The sequence below is a fragment of the Lipomyces oligophaga genome, assembly GCF_038497815.1.
Source record: "Lipomyces oligophaga strain CBS 7107 unplaced genomic scaffold V1516scaffold_10, whole genome shotgun sequence".
In the NCBI taxonomy this organism is placed as follows: domain Eukaryota; kingdom Fungi; phylum Ascomycota; class Lipomycetes; order Lipomycetales; family Lipomycetaceae; genus Lipomyces; species [Lipomyces] oligophaga.
Window position 1 is genome coordinate 127,657 of NW_027117794.1, and position 15,583 is coordinate 143,239.

A 15,583-nucleotide genomic window follows, 5' to 3' on the forward strand; every position below is an offset into this window, starting at 1 on the left:
CGTTGGATCAAAGTTTCGCCGCAGGATATCACATCCCAAGAAAGTGCAATGCTGGTCGATCACTGTATCACCACCAGATCTTGAAGATCGATAATCTGCTCGACGTCATCGTCACATAATTAACTTGACGTAATGGAATTGGGTAAATTCTGAATGCTCTATATAAGCTAAGGTCTGAACCTATTTAATCAAAAGTTCTTAGTTGTAATATCAGCCGTAATGAAGTTGACGTTCTTACTTATACTTGCTATTGCGATTGTGCATGCTACGGCATGGTCGTTACCATTTCACACTCATAGTCCTGAATACAATTCTTGGGACGACAACAAGCTTGCGCAATGGCTACGTGACAACAGAGTTAAACATTCTTCGGGTTACTCTCGTACGGATTTGTTGGATCAAGTGCAAAAAAACTGGAATTATGGCGCCGGCACGATTGGACCATTTGCCTCGTGGAGTAATGAACGATTGAGGCTATTTCTTAGCAATAACGGAATCCCCGTAAAAAGTTCGAAAGAGGACAATCGTGACTGGTTGCTTAGTAGTGTGAAAAAAATCTGGACGGATGGTCCCGAACCTGAATCGAAAGTTACCGAAACCAAACAATGGATTTTCAACATGTATGTTGACCTGATTGAATTTGATCTGACTGAATTTACCTAGATCTGGGCTAACTGATCAGGTGGAGCGAATCCGCACTCAAAAAATTTTTGGACGAAAACGATATCAAGTCGTCTGCGTTTGCAACAAAGGATTCGTTGCTAGAAATGGTGCAAGCCAATTACGACAGTCTTGTGTCAAAACTTCCAACTTGGAAAAAGAGTTCAGATTCATCAGTATACGACTGGCTTTTTGATGCATGGACAGATTCTGATCTACGAGAATGGCTAGTGTCTCATGGATATGCGATGCCAAAGGAAACTGATTCCCGGTCAACTTTGATTGATTTGATTCGTCAGCATTCGTATGAAGCTACTCAATCTGCTCGCCATACTTCTTCTCAATTTAGTTTTCAGAAGCTATACGAGGATATGTTCGATGTCTTCGGAAGCCTGCGCGACCATGCATTCGATAGTTGGTCTTCGACCAGTTTGAAATCATGGTTGACATCCAAGGGAATCGATTCCAGCAGGGTATATACTAAAGAGGAATTGATTGAACTGGCAAGCAAATATCAAGACTGGCTCAAGAGTGACATTGAGTCGTCTTCTCAGAGTTTGAAGGAAAGCTTGGTCAATACGTTTGGAATTCACCGAGAGCTGTCTTCCGTGTCGACAAAAATGTTTAGAGATCTCACAGATACGTGGTCAGAGTCTGCACTACGAGAGTTTCTCCAAGCCCGCGGGATTGTGGCCCCAGACAATACACCGCTGGTTAGATTGAAAGAACTTGTCTGGTCGAATAGGAACAAAATGGTTTCTTACTGGGACTCGTTTTATTTGCGGACACAAAATTCAGACAATTTGAAATCATGGTTGAAACTTAATAAGCAGCAATCACAAGGGAATCATGATAGTTTATACTGCCAGTCAACCCACTGGTTGGAAGAATTGCGGAAATCTGATCTGCCCAAGTATAAGGAGGCAATTGAACAGCTGCAATCACTTTATGTGTCATCGAAGGAATCGATGTTCGACACTTGGAAGGACTCTGAAATTAGAGATTATTTGAAATCGTTTGGTGAAGTAAAAATGCCCTCCAATACGCCGCGAAGTGATCTGGTTGCGACAGCAAAACGGAATGCAGAAGCTTTTCTACATGGAGCGAACATGGATTTCCTCGCAGATAAATTTGCAAAAGCGTAATATTCACTATATTATTAAGATAGTTCTATTTAATAAAAAATACTTCTTGTTCGATGACATGGGATTGACTCTTGGTTATCGCCCATTGAAGCCTGGATTTGTTTAGCTGTGTCCCATAGATAGAAGTCTATAAGGATTGAATTGATCTTAGAGTCTGGGTGCTGGCTCTGAATTTGTTGCCTGATCAACTCGACGGCCCAAATGCTGCAAGCTCGAAGTTCAACTTCTCGGTTATCACCATGTTGTAAAGGTTGAAGATTCTTGAGGAGTTGCTGAAGCTCCGGTGAATACACTAAACAACCTAATGAATGGAGAATTTGTGGGACTCGATAGTCAGCAAACATGGTGATTTCATCAATATCATAAAAGGTGCCAAACGAGGATCCATTAAAACAGGCCCAGATGTCGGAAACTAGGATTTGTGCTCGCTTGTAGATTTTGATATCCCGAGTTTTATATATGGACTGATCACGGAAGCAAGGGAAAGCGCTAACGATCAATTGAACTAATTTAACAGCAGAGCCGTCGGCCTGTAATATACAATTCGCAAAAGAGCCAGAATAACTATCGAGAAGAACGGAACTAACCTGCTTTAAGCAGTCAACACGTTCGGTAAACATGGGAATCGATTCTCTAGTCTCCGAGCGGAAGATATGCCTAATTTTGTCTTCCGAACAAGATTTCCAAAAAGAAGGAGTGGTTACAGCGAATCCTTCTGCCAATGCGCGATCTATTGCTGCACAAAGACTCCAATATCCAGTCCAGTCCTGGTTGAGCCAGCGGACAGTATAACGTTGCGTGTCTGCTTTGCCGGTATCATTCTGATCGACGTCAGACCAGAAACTGAAGTTGAGGGTGTCGACAATGAAAATCCAGTGAAGAGTGGATTCATCTTTCGTTTTCGGGTTCAGAAGGTGATTAGACCAGGTTTCTGTAGAGTAAGCTTGATTCTGCATCGCTTGAAAGATCTTTCGCCGGTTAGTAGAAGGTAAGGTGTAAAAAAACCAAACTCACGCTCTGTGCTGCATCTCGACAAGCAGAAACACAGATCGAGACATCGTCGGCGTTCTTATAAACGAATTCGGACGATTCTCGGACTCCGGTCGTCAATTGCGGTGATGTAGCCATTGGCGAAGATGCTTGCTTTAACAGAATGGGAGCACTCCGCGGTATAGATGATCTTAGTTAGATACTCATCACTCATTCTCGATGATTTCCATATTGCTATCGAGAGACAAGCAATTATTCAAATTGACAAAATTAGTTCGTGAATATTCAACCAAATTGGAGCATCTTTCTTTGACTTCTAAAAAAGTGCTAATAACTGGTGGATCAAGTGGCATCGGCTACGCCATTGCGCACCGCTTTGCTACTGAGGGCGCGAGCTGCTTCATTCTCGGACGATCATTTGAACGGTCCGAAAAGGCGTCAAGCAAGTTACCAATCCTAAGTTCTAGTATGCAAAGTCATGGAGCGATCCAGCTTGACGTTTCTACTGTTCTACGGCCATGGACAGAGGTGGATTTAGGTCTTGATCCTGCGGCCATCGATATTGTTGTTAATGCCGCCGGAATCACGCAGAGCAAGTTGCTGTGTCTAATGAATTCTGAGGAGATTGATAGAATTATTAGAACAAATTTACTGGGAACAATTTATTCTTGTCGAACGTTCGCCAGAGCAATGATGAGGTCGAAATCAGATAAATCGATCATTAATATCTCGTCTATTCTTTCAGCCCAAGCAGGTCGCGGATCTGTCGTCTACAGCGCCAGTAAGGCAGGAATCGAGGGTATGATTGGTTGAAAATTCAAGGTATTCGATATTAATTCACTAGGTCTAACTACAGCGCTCGCACTAGAATTAGGATCCAAACACGTACGCGTGAACGCGATCCAACCAGGTTTGATACAGACAGATATGTTGGACGAGCACGTCTCAAAATCGGCAAGGCAAGAATTCATCAATCGTGTACCAGCTAGACGAGAAGGCTTACCTGGTGAAGTTGCCCACGCTGCACTATTTCTCGCTACAAATCGATATATAAATGGGTCCATTCTGAATGTAGATGGCGGGTTTTCAATTTCTTAACTTATACTTAATCAATATCTATCGTCCCGTCGTCCTCAAGAATAATTAGGTCTGAGCTGCCTGTTTTGAATTTTTTCGTTGCAGGCTCAGAATTGTCGTCGGCTTTTCGCTTCGTTCCGATATTCATTTCATTCTCCACTCCGCCAGGAGGCAAGGTCTTCCTAGGAATTTCAGCATTCAAAGACAAATTCCAATCATCTAAGCTCGAAGCATCTACTAATAATTCCAGATTGATCCGTACTCCATCGTCTGATTCCTCTTCGTCTATAATAGTGATAAAAGTGCCGTCGACAACGCCTAGCTCACGCATAGGTTTGTCCAAGTTATCATCAAACTCAATATCGTACAATAACTTTGAGGTAACAATACTGATCTCCTCTGAATATCCCAGCCTCTGTCTCAACACCAGATCCAGCAAATTCTGTAATGTAAACGTGTCTGGATTTAGTGTTAAAAACGCGCGCATAACTCCACAAACTTGACAGTCTGGATTTGGGCCTCGAAGACGCTCGGTGCTGAAAAGTTTATCCGGTTGCTTTGTCAAAAACACATTTCTAGCCTGGTCCAGTTTACCTCCTAGCACTTTAAAACTTTGTAGGACACAGACGCCTGCGACAATGGCATTTGTTGTGGCAATCGCAGGGATGATGTTTCCTGCGATTTGTTTGATTTCAAACTTCGACTTTTGGTCTATTCCAAAAACGGCAGCCCGAAGATTAGCTGCCGATGCTACAAAGTCCAGCGTATCTTCGTCGTCTTTATCAAATTCCAGAACTGACTCTGCGGAATCAGTCTGCAGTCGTCCGCAGAGCCGGTCGATGCTAGATTTAAACACTGCTAGATTTTCTGATAATGACCATACCGGTTGGTCGTTTTCGGCGAGTGCCTTTAATGAATCGTCGTCTTGATCAATTAAACTGCTGAGGTTGTCGAAGTTTAATGGTACAGGAGTAATTTTTGATTTTAGCGCTTCCGTCATGGAAAGTAACCTGGCAATATCAACTTTAAACACTTTTTCAAATACGAGTTTCGTAAACTCGGGTTTTCCAAACGCATCTTTCACTGCTTTTAGTTCAAGCATCTCACGTTGCAGATTCTTAATTTCATCAGCGTTATCGGATGTCACCGAATTGTCAAAATCTTGCGATTCTTCCTCGCTGATGCCAAATAATTGGCTGAACAAATACGATTTAGCCCAGACAATACAGTGGACTGGTTGGGTCGGTGTCGAACGGATAGTGCACACTGGAAAAGATTTCGGAACCGGCTTGGGATTACAGTCGTAGCATTCTGTCTTTCCCTGGTATCACATTAATTCAGAACAAGATGTAATTAGACCGAAAGCCTTACATTGACAATCACTTGGACCTGCCCGTTAAACCCGGTTGTACCACTCTCAATCAAGGGTACCTCAGAAGTCAAACACAATCTATTAACATGCCTCCGTGCATCCAGATTATCGAGAGCGTTGAATACCAAATCAAAGCTCTGGAACCACTTCACGTTGAATTTAGGATCTTTGATGTTGTCGTGGTGAGCGACAAGTCGAGCGTCAGGATTAAATTTGAGTGCCGTTTCCCGTGCAACCTGACTGTCAGATCAAATATCAAGTAAAAGAGTATGATTCCATACTAACGCCTTCGACTTTTTTATATGTTCATGGCCAAACAGAAATTGTCGGTTCAAATTGCTGAGATCAATCGTATCCAGATCCACCTACTCAGTCAGTTTACTCAGGACCGAGAAACGCATCAAATCGAAAACTAACTATGTGAACTTCTCCAAAGCCTGTTAAAACAAGATTCTTCAGCAATTCACAGCCAATTCCACCCGCCCCAACCATCAAAACGCGTGCCTATCTGTATTTAGCCTTGCAAGTACTAAAACTCATCAGCTTTCGTTAAGTCTGGCTTACTGAATGGACTGAATTGTAGATATCTGCAAGCGCTGTTCTTGCATGACTGTCACGAGGCATTGCTTTTATGGATTAATTTTGCCGTTGAGAAATAAACTCGAGTTCACTTAGTGCTTTCGATAGCTTCGCATGGACAATACCAAAGAGGAACCAGACCCTCGATTGTTTACGCGTGTTCACGTGATTTGCATATTTTGTCAGGATCTCGACGCGTCCCTCGTGACAATGATTTGAAATGATAGGTCTGCTTGGTGCTGCTTGCCTAACTCTACAAATCGCTACGGAAATAGTTGGATGTAATAATGGCTGAGGAAATTGCGGAAGAAGAAGCCAAGGGCAAGGAATCTAGCGGAATCGAGGTCAGATTATTTTAGCTTGAGATATCAGAGTTTTCAATTTTTCCTAACATTATTAGGATTATATGCTTCCCAAGATTACGGTGAATCGCCTCGCCAAAGCTGTTTTACCAGCCCATTCGCAAATTCAACGCGATGCTCAGACGGCAATCTCGAAGAGCGCTACTGTTTTCATTAATTATTTAACTGCAAGGTAAATTCTGTAGTGTTGATCTGCTTTCGGACGGATTTAATAGTATAGTGCCAACCAGTTCACCCAGCAATCTGGCCGAAAGGCTATCTCTCACGCAGACGTGTTTGACGCATTGAAAGTTCTTGGACTTGAGTTTTTCGTTCCTAGACTTCAGCAGGAAGTCGACATGTTCTTAGAACTAGCCAGCAATCGGCGTAAAGCCTATAATCTGTCAACCACGTATCAAGAACAAGAAGAGCAAAGTGATAAACAGAAAGAAAATGGATCGAAAAGGGCGAAAACTGAAAGCAATGATGTCTCACAAGCTTCTCGGAACGATGATACAGAGTCCGAAACTAGTCCCCAAGACACAGTAGATGACAGTGACTCGACCGAGGACTTGGAAGAAAACGATGAGACGATCGAACTGGAAGACAGCGTTGAAACAGGAACAGGAATACACGAAGATGGGATTATGACTAAAGATGTTGACGCTCTGGAAACCGAGAGTGATGACGAATTTGATTGAATACATATCTGAAGTAGAATAATTAATTGCTCCATTCACCTTCATCTGCCTCATTGGCAGCACCACTTTCCAACCATTCACCGAATTTTCTTAACCGTTCATCCTCGTTGTCACCTTCTTCTACAGCGGTTCTTTTACTGGTTTTCCGGTAACGTGTTAGACCATCATATAACTGGACGGATAGCGGTCGACCACCAAAGTATCTTCCGTCCATCAAATTGACACATTCGAACGCGTCTTGCTCTCTTTGAAATCGAACACTGAGAACTCCGTCAGGCTCGAGATCGTATAGCACTATGCTAGTGACGGGACCGATATCCTCACAGCCTTCGCGGATATCCTGTTTTATGTCGATGGCAGCAGTGATATCGGTCTTAAGCTCATCGAGCGTGAATGCATGTTTAATGATCACGATCTTGTTAAATTTTCGTAGCGCAGTTGATTGTCGTTGTTGTTGCTGGATGAGTTCAAGGTCAGCGTCGTCCCAGTCTGCTAGTTTACTAGCACATAGTATGTTAGTATTTGATTACTCTCAATATTGGATCCACGAACTTGTTCATTTTCTGAGCTCGTCGCTGGATTTCTTGTCGCTCTTTCATCGACCGTTGTTGAATAGGCTTTGCCTCTTTCTCAACCTTGTAATTCATATCAGCCTGCAAAGTCAGTCCTGGCTAATTTTATTTTGATCCTACGTACCGGTTGGACGCGAATTATGTCTGAATTTCCGCCCACCCGAAAGGGTGCGTCATCCATCATGTCTACAGCCAATGATACGCTTTCAGCTTTGAAGAATACAATCAGAGCGTCTCCCTTTGGTTCTTCGTTGTCGTTAAGGTATAGTTTGATCCGCTTCTGGCCCGTAGTCAAATCTTCAGCTATCAGTCCATACCGTGAAAAAGTCTTTTCTAACTCATCCTGAGTTACATCCGTCGGTAGGCCGGTTATATACACAGCTGTGTTTTTCCGTTCTGGTTTGTCGGATTCTTGCTGGTCCGGCTTAATATGGTCTGATTTGGCGCGTTTCTGCGGGCCTTGGCAAGTAGTCGACTGGATTGTTAATAATTGAGGATATTTGGAAAATATATGAGAACATACCTTTCGTTTTCCAGCCATTATTCCCTGATGTTGATCCTTGATAGTATTGCTGTTATGTAGATATTGAAGGAAATTCATTCCCGAATGTTGTGACGGATATCTTGGGAGATCCAAACGTCGGTATCCTTACTAGTCAAACCACTAAGTCTACGGAAATATCAATGGGAAACTGCTTTTCGTCTAATTCAGAGGTTCCGCCAAGCCAGCGCAGGCTTCAGGGAACTGGAAAAAGAGGCCAGACTTTAGGAAGTACCGGATCAGGATCAGCAGGTGCGGGAGCTAGAACAGGAGCGCGGGGCGGTGCAGCTCAAGCAGGAGCATCACGATCTGGGTCAACGAAAATACAACCCAAAGAAGGATTTCAGGGAACAGGAAAGACATTAGGAGGAAATGAAGTTTCTCAGGATAGCGTAAATGCTGCAGATGATCCGCGGTCGAATGCTGCGAAAGCAGCCATGGTGAGTAAATGGGAAATACGTTGGACCGGAGTATATGCCTGCTCTAGCTATAAAACTTCCTACAACTACACACATCTCTATTTATGCATGCATATAAATTAATACTTTTTTAGTTGAGAAATCAGTCAAGTCAAGGGACCGGCTCGTTGAGTTCGAAGTTGGACAAGGAACGTCGAAAAGGTAAAGCTAAACTGCTGCAAGAAGCAGCTGCGCAGAAGAACAACCAGACTGAGCCGATTATATATGATTGAGAGAATTATTCGCTTATTAATGTGATTGTTGTTATTGCTTTGCGTAATTTCATTGTAATGTTATTTTAGAGTCACCGTACTGTTCGTTGCTGCTCCATGCACGAACTACTATAACCATTCCACTTTCTGCTGGGAAATTACTCTTTACTCTCTACACATTGTGTACACAATGTCGATGATTGATCGAGATTGTTTGAGTAAAGATGCTGCAAAATCGTATTTGAATCTCTCGGTTACTCGTGAATATCGTGAATCTACTCGCGGAGCTGCCGGTGGATCAACAAATCTCGTCGCGTGGAACCCAATTGGCAGTCTGATCGCAGTTTCCTCAGCGAGTACATTGAGTCCAGGCAAGATCCGAATCTGGAACCCCGATCGAGTCGATGCGAAATTTTCTTCAGAATTGAAGGGTCATTCTGCGAACATCTCGAGCATTGCTTGGAATCCTACCACGACCGAGCAGCTCCTAAGCAGTTCAGCGGCAGACGGTGCAATCGTTATATGGGATGTTCGAAGCAACAAGCCGGAGAAAATTGTCAGATTAACTGCTCTAGAAAAGCCTTGGATTCCCGGACAGGCTTATAACGGAATCACTATGACGCTGGGCGTTGATATGTCTCCGTTTCTGGCTCAATTCTCGCCGGATGGACAATCGGTCGTTGTTGTGAGCAAAAATCGTCGGATTCTAATGCTCGACATTTCGCTTCAGTTAAAGTGTCCGCTAGTTGACATAAACGACGACGAATTAGGGGAAATAACGGCATTTAGTATCGCATATTCTGGCTCCTTTATAGTGTTGGCGTTCAGTACCGGATTTGTGAACTTTTATCAGCTCTACAGTGACCATATCGGTGACCTCATATACTCCCTGGCAGCCCATTGTGCTTCAATATCCTGCCTCGCTATTGACCCTCGAGGCAAATATCTTGCATTAGGGTCTAGTGATTCGCTTGTTAGTATATGGGATTTATCTGAACTGACTTGCAAAAAAACGTTGGCCAAATCGGCACATCCTGTAAAATCTGTAGCTTTTTCTTGGGATGGCGCTTATCTTGCTGTTTCTGCGGATGGAAACGCTCCAATCGATATTGTATGTGTACACTTCGATTACTCATGTTCAGTATTAACAATGAACAGATTCATCTAGACTCAGGAGACGTTGTGTACTCAATTCAGCGCAGCGCGTCATTCACGAGTGAATGTGTTGAGTGGCATCCCTCACGATACTCATTGGCATATTCCGGAGACTCTACTGGGTTTTATATTCTTGGGCGATTCAGTGAGAGAAACATGAGAAGTTCGCATCGATAGAATTAGATATTAAAGTAATATTAATGTACATTTATTAGTCAATCGCTTCTTCGGGGTGTGTCTGCACGTATTTTTGCCAGGCCAAATCGACTTCCTGCTGAAATTTGATTCGATTTCTGTCAGCCAGCTCATCTCGTAAATGCCGCACATGTCCATACTCTTTTAGCACAGTGGAATTTTGGTTAATTTCTCTGTAGATTTCTTCGTGTATGTCAACAATTGCGTCGAAAAATCCAGGCTCATTCGATTGAATAATGCCAATCCGGTTAATGAGCATGCGGTTCCAGGATCTGCGTTCTCGAGCAACAATCCATGACGGGTATGCCGAGACAGAGACCATAGTTAAAGTACTATTAGTTCTCCACTGGAATGGAGCAAGAATCGGAAGGCCCTTGATTTGTAAGACTCTGCCGTTGTTCAAGAAGGAAATTATGGAGCTGGCCTCTTCCTCACACTCATTCTCTACAAAATCATACGACCGCACTCCAGTCTTCATATGTACCCGCCATCGACAGGACGTCAAATCTGTACGTTTCCTAAGCCACTTTGAGTTTAGCACTGTGGTAACCGCGACATGTGCTCGAAACCACCCATCGGATATAAGGTCAAACGACACGGCAGCGACAAGATTAAGCGTCTGGAAAAACGCCATAGCGGCCCGCCCATGCCAATTTTCAAGAATCCTTGGTTTCCAAAGCGCATTTTCAGAAGCAATCGTTTTGAATTTCCGGCAGACAAGCCGGAGAACTGTTAGTTCTTTGGTTGATAGTTGTGAAAAGATTAGATACAGTACTGCGACTGAGTCAACGTTTCTCGAACGAGATATACACTGAAATGCACAAAAAAAACATACCTTCTCTTGGAAGATCTACGAGATCTAAATCAAATTGGTTTTTTTCTCGTTTGTCCACCTTTGTGATGTATTCGGAATTGTGAAGACCTCTGGAAAGACCCAGACAACGACACTTTGGCGGACGGCCAACGTCCACTGAATCAGTCATCAAGCTCTTGGATTATCTAAGACTCCACACAGACAAAACAAAATTAGTCCATCATCGACACAAGCAAGTTGTTACTTTTTTACCGACAGTTGGTTGATCACTGACGAAATATTGAAATTAGAAAACAATGGCAGCCGGTGACAATAGTCATCATCCCAGCTATTGTCCCGGCAGGACTACAGAATTTTGTACTAGGACAGGATTAGAGACTACATAGCACACCTAGTAGCATAATATATTAATTATTGAAAATATATAAATACAATCGAATGAAAAAATGGTATGGATTTCCTAAGGAAAGTCTACTATAAAAAGCCAGCTACAACGTCAACAGTCGCCTGGAACTGTTCTAACAGATGGAAGTGTCCACTTCCAGCAATAACAGCCAACTCGGGCTCAGTCTTTGTATAATTACTTATAACCTGTCGAACCTCTTCAATAGGTGGCCATTGGTCTTCTGACCCCGTCACAACCAAGGTTGCGGCAATTATCTTGTCTCGCGGAATCGTAATCTCAGACGCCAAAGCCTGGCAACCTTTAGCGAATCCTTCAATATTTGTCATCTTCAACATCGTCCGAATATACATTCCAATCAGGGGATCTCTAGCACGTGACTCCTCTGCCGTACTTATGGCAACCATACGATTCCCGACAGCTTGCATCCCGTATTTACGGACCTCAGCTGCCATATCCAATGTCATCTTGGCCACTGCAGGTGGAGAGGGATATTGCAGAGGAGCTAGAAGAACAATCTTGGAAACGATCTCTGGATATATAGCTGCGAAGATTTCTGTAATTCCACAACCCATGGAAAAGCCAATCATGTAAACGTTCTTGGTAATCCCTAAATTGGTGATAATTCCATAAACATCTTCCGCATAGGACTGAATCGACGGTTTCGATTCGGGAAAAGTCAAGGACCTGCCAAATCCTTCTAAATCTAGTAGAATAACTCGATACTTGTCGAGGAATCCTGCGGCATCAACAAGTCCAGAGAAATACTGGCCAGTACATCCCAGACCATGCACACAGACAACTGTATACTGTGCGTCCTGTCTCCCCATATCTTCAAAATACAGATACTTGCTACCAATCTTGAAAAGATCCGGAGTAACCAAAGTAGGCGTCCGTCCATGTAAAACAGGTTTCTTCGCAGCCGCCAGTTCTGATACTTTGTTAGACAGAGTTCCCAATCCGGTAACAGAGATCTCTACTAAATCTCCAGGTTTAAGATAAACAGGCGGATTAAGGCCAATGCCAACGCCAGCTGGAGTGCCTGTAGCAATTACATCGCCTGGCTGCAGCGTCATTCCACTTGACAAGACTTTGATCAAAGTGGGAATTGAAAAAATCAAGTTTTTGGTAGAGTCAGACTGACGTTGTTGACCATTGACAGTCGTACGAAGTTGAAGATACTCGGGCAAATACTCTTTCGGAACAGTAATGGGACCCTAATACTTTCATTAGTTTTAAGTCAGGTTCTAGGTGTATAAAGAACTTGTACCATTGGGCATAGAGTATCAGCAGATTTACCAATAAAAAATTGCTTATGGTCACGCTGTCGCTCTCGGGCAGTTGCATCATTAATGATTGTGTATCCCCTGCTAATTAGAAAGATTAACTGTCAAGAAGATTACCACGTACCATACATAATCCATTGCATGCTCCTCGTCCACTCTATATGCAGGCTTTCCAATAACTACGCCCACTTCGCCTTCAAAGTCTAGAGTATGCGTGAATTCAGGATGCGCATATATTTCAGCACCAGATGGAACTATGCTAGAAAACCGCTTCGTGAAAATGACAGGATGACTTGGTATATCAACTTTATCGCTCGAGTCGAATCCGGATGAATTGAATTCCTTCGCATGGTCATAGTAGTTCTTACCGACCGCTAGGATATCTCTACCGGTGAAAGGGGCTGATAAATTTACCAAATCCAGAGGAATCCGGGATTCAAATGTTGATGGAACAAGCGAGAACGTCGAATTAGTCTCAATTATTTCATAAACACTAGAAACCGCTGTTCCGGAAGCAAAGGATAACGGAATGATGGTGTTCGAGTCAAGCTCTAAGTGCCCAACTTTTGATCGACCTATGGCATCCGTGTACGCAACAAAGTTGTAGTATTTTGAGCTCATTGTAGTCCACAGAAATGATTGATATGCTCGCCTTCAAATTGACTTCATAATAAAGAAATCAATATCTCAATCTGCACATCTAATCTACTCTATAAGATAATGGTATATTGGCGCGTAATAACCCCTTGAATCGGTCGCTTGGGAATCTAAACTCCCGTGGAGATTTTTTTATTGTTGTCCAACTGGCAAATCCTTGCTTTGCTAGTCTCATCATTCTGATTGTTTGTTTGACGAGCGAAATAGACGGATTAGAGTGAATAATCGAATTCAGGGCCTTAGATATATTTTGTCCTTTGTTTTTGTACCCCTAGCGCGTCTGGTAGGTTGCATGATGGAGATGATACAGAGAACAACTTGAAAATTTGATCTAATAGAGATAGATATAATGAAGTACGTGATTGTTTCTGGAGGTAAGTCAATTTCAGTTCCTGTTCTTACAGTATATAATATATTAAATGCGCTGTTAGGTGTTATTAGTGGTATTGGCAAAGGTGTTATAGGTATGTCTGTTCTCTCCATTTGCTGGGCAAGGCTGATCGTTAGCCTCCTCGACTGGACTTTTGTTCAAAACACGCGGATTCAAGGTTTCAGCGATCAAAATTGATCCTTACATGAACATTGATGCTGGAACTATGAGTCCTTTGGAGCATGGTGAAGTGTTCGTCCTCGATGATGGTGGAGAGGTCGACCTTGATCTCGGTAACTATGAGCGATATCTCAATGTGACTCTTACGCGAGAGAACAATATTACTACCGGCAAGATCTACAGTCACGTTATAGAACGTGAGCGTAAAGGCGATTACTTGGGCAAAACCGTCCAGGTTGTCCCCCATATTACAGATGCAATCCAAGACTGGATCGAACGCGTCTCGAAAATACCAGTTGACAACTCGGGCGAGGAGCCCGATATTTGCATAGTCGAACTCGGTGGTACCGTGGGTGACATCGAATCTGCACCTTTTGTTGAGGCTCTTCGCCAGTTTCAATTTCGGGTCGGTCTCGAGAATTTCGCATTGATCCATGTCTCTCTGATTCCTGTTGTCAACGGCGAGCAAAAGACAAAGCCCACTCAGGTTGCCGTTCGTGATCTGCGTGGACTCGGGTTATCGGCTGATATTGTTGCCTGCCGATGCACGCACAAGCTTGAACGGGCTACTACGGACAAGATTTCCATGTTTTGTCACGTCGGACCCGATCAGGTTATTGTCGTTCACGACCTTAGCTCGATCTATCATGTTCCTCTGCTTTTGGACGAACAAGGAATTGTGCAGCAGTTGTCCAAAAAATTAAAATTAGAGAGTTTGACCGTTTCGTCCAGTGATGTTGAACGAGGCGCGACGTTGTGGAACGACTGGAGACACCTGACAGGTATTCACGACCGCATGTTTGACTCTGTAAGCATCGCGCTCGTGGGCAAATATACTCATCTCAAGGACAGTTATATTTCGGTCATTAAATCATTAGAGCATTCAGCTCTTAGATGCCATGTTAAACTAACTATCAATTGGGTCGAGGCTTCGGATCTTGAGGCCGACGCCTCGGAAACTAACCGTGTCAATTTCCATAAAGCTTGGCACCAGGTTTGCTCAGCCGACGGGATTTTGATACCTGGCGGATTTGGCTCGCGTGGAACCGAAGGAATGATTTCTGCAGCGAAGTGGGCTCGCGAAAACAAAGTTCCTTATCTTGGAATTTGTTTGGGCCTACAAATTGCTGTTATTGAATATTCTCGAAATGTGTTGGGATTGAAGGGTAAAGTTAGAAAGTTGTGTTAATATCGTTGTGATCTAACTGTTAGTAGGCGCACATTCAGAAGAGCTGTCCTCTGAGCCACCTGAGAATCCGATCGTTGTGTTTATGCCGGAAGTCAGCAAAACACATCTCGGTGGAACTATGCGTCTCGGTCTACGTCCAACATTATTCCAGGAAAATACCGAATGGAGCAAGATCCGAAAACTTTACGGAGGGGTTGATCAAGTCCATGAGCGTCATCGACATCGATATGAGATTAATCCTAAATACGTGCCTGATCTTGAAAAAGCCGGTCTTTCATTCGTGGGCAAGGACGATAAAGGCGAAAGGATGGAAATCATTGAGTTGAAAGAACATCCCTGGTTTGTAGGAACCCAGTATCATCCTGAATATTTGTCCCGAGTTTTGGATCCTTCAAAGCCCTATCTTGGGTTTGTTGCGGCAAGTGCAGGGTTGCTAGATAAGATTATCGATGGAAGTGGATATATTTCGGGAGAGAATTAGTTCAATGATTCTTCAAGTTCAAGTTTGATCTTGAATTTGAGTACTAGTTTCTGGGCTCAGTACCGTCAAGTTCTGTGATGATTGATGAGGCTTGTGTCATTTATGAAGTATTACATTATTATATATTAAATTGCTTTTGTTCTGTTTTGCTTTACGAGAGATGAGGATAATTTGTAAAAGTTTTGTTGTGTTTTAGAGGGTCCTA

General features: G+C 43.2%; 10 protein-coding genes across 10 annotated transcripts; 5 read left to right on the top strand and 5 right to left on the bottom strand.

The window, feature by feature from the left end:
- The first annotated feature begins 65 nt into the window (after positions 1-65).
- On the top strand, positions 66-1,820 carry V1516DRAFT_118092 (uncharacterized protein). The gene is made up of 2 exons (XM_066918607.1): positions 66-620; positions 683-1,820. The coding sequence occupies exons 1-2, from the start codon at positions 220-222 to the stop codon at positions 1,803-1,805; spliced, it is 1,524 nt and encodes a 507-aa protein (XP_066774984.1). The 5' UTR covers positions 66-219; the 3' UTR covers positions 1,806-1,820.
- V1516DRAFT_681867 (uncharacterized protein) lies at positions 1,695-3,121 on the bottom strand. The gene is made up of 2 exons (XM_066923301.1): positions 2,820-3,121; positions 1,695-2,773 (listed from the first exon to the last, which is right to left on the bottom strand). Exons 1-2 carry the CDS (start codon positions 2,931-2,933, stop codon positions 1,835-1,837), a joined length of 1,053 nt encoding a protein of 350 aa, XP_066774985.1. The 5' UTR covers positions 2,934-3,121; the 3' UTR covers positions 1,695-1,834.
- On the top strand, positions 3,012-4,134 carry V1516DRAFT_681869 (NAD(P)-binding protein; the record flags this gene model as incomplete). Its single annotated transcript, XM_066923302.1, has 2 exons — positions 3,012-3,594; positions 3,640-4,134. 2 exons carry the CDS (start codon positions 3,015-3,017, stop codon positions 3,891-3,893), a joined length of 834 nt encoding a protein of 277 aa, XP_066774986.1. The 3' UTR covers positions 3,894-4,134.
- V1516DRAFT_714224 (uncharacterized protein) lies at positions 3,524-5,905 on the bottom strand. The gene is made up of 5 exons (XM_066924328.1): positions 5,809-5,905; positions 5,662-5,748; positions 5,526-5,609; positions 5,244-5,480; positions 3,524-5,193 (listed from the first exon to the last, which is right to left on the bottom strand). Exons 1-5 carry the CDS (start codon positions 5,866-5,868, stop codon positions 3,901-3,903), a joined length of 1,761 nt encoding a protein of 586 aa, XP_066774987.1. The 5' UTR covers positions 5,869-5,905; the 3' UTR covers positions 3,524-3,900.
- A 205-nt stretch (positions 5,906-6,110) lies between these two features.
- On the top strand, positions 6,111-6,865 carry V1516DRAFT_687861 (histone-fold-containing protein; the record flags this gene model as incomplete). The annotated part of the gene is made up of 3 exons (XM_066923759.1): positions 6,111-6,167; positions 6,224-6,357; positions 6,406-6,865. 3 exons carry the CDS (start codon positions 6,111-6,113, stop codon positions 6,863-6,865), a joined length of 651 nt encoding a protein of 216 aa, XP_066774988.1.
- A 22-nt stretch (positions 6,866-6,887) lies between these two features.
- Positions 6,888-7,978, bottom strand: V1516DRAFT_697440 (uncharacterized protein; the record flags this gene model as incomplete). Its single annotated transcript, XM_066924090.1, has 4 exons — positions 6,888-7,365; positions 7,418-7,518; positions 7,562-7,912; positions 7,961-7,978. The coding sequence occupies 4 exons, from the start codon at positions 7,976-7,978 to the stop codon at positions 6,888-6,890; spliced, it is 948 nt and encodes a 315-aa protein (XP_066774989.1).
- Positions 7,979-8,774: 796 nt separating this feature from the next.
- Positions 8,775-10,014, top strand: V1516DRAFT_681880 (WD40-repeat-containing domain protein). Its single transcript, XM_066923303.1, has 2 exons — positions 8,775-9,759; positions 9,807-10,014. Exons 1-2 carry the CDS (start codon positions 8,839-8,841, stop codon positions 9,978-9,980), a joined length of 1,095 nt encoding a protein of 364 aa, XP_066774990.1. The 5' UTR covers positions 8,775-8,838; the 3' UTR covers positions 9,981-10,014.
- Positions 9,909-11,082, bottom strand: V1516DRAFT_681881 (uncharacterized protein; the record flags this gene model as incomplete). Its single annotated transcript, XM_066923304.1, has 2 exons — positions 10,834-11,082; positions 9,909-10,772 (listed from the first exon to the last, which is right to left on the bottom strand). Coding segments are annotated over exons 1-2 (902 nt in total), but the record flags the coding sequence as incomplete, so codon positions are not given.
- A 118-nt stretch (positions 11,083-11,200) lies between these two features.
- On the bottom strand, positions 11,201-13,236 carry V1516DRAFT_681884 (fumarylacetoacetate hydrolase). Its single transcript, XM_066923305.1, has 3 exons — positions 12,626-13,236; positions 12,486-12,582; positions 11,201-12,432 (listed from the first exon to the last, which is right to left on the bottom strand). Exons 1-3 carry the CDS (start codon positions 13,120-13,122, stop codon positions 11,287-11,289), a joined length of 1,740 nt encoding a protein of 579 aa, XP_066774992.1. The 5' UTR covers positions 13,123-13,236; the 3' UTR covers positions 11,201-11,286.
- A 25-nt stretch (positions 13,237-13,261) lies between these two features.
- On the top strand, positions 13,262-15,441 carry V1516DRAFT_118424 (CTP synthase N-terminus-domain-containing protein). The gene is made up of 4 exons (XM_066918608.1): positions 13,262-13,532; positions 13,590-13,622; positions 13,666-14,874; positions 14,924-15,441. Exons 1-4 carry the CDS (start codon positions 13,508-13,510, stop codon positions 15,376-15,378), a joined length of 1,722 nt encoding a protein of 573 aa, XP_066774993.1. The 5' UTR covers positions 13,262-13,507; the 3' UTR covers positions 15,379-15,441.
- The last annotated feature ends 142 nt before the right edge of the window (positions 15,442-15,583 follow it).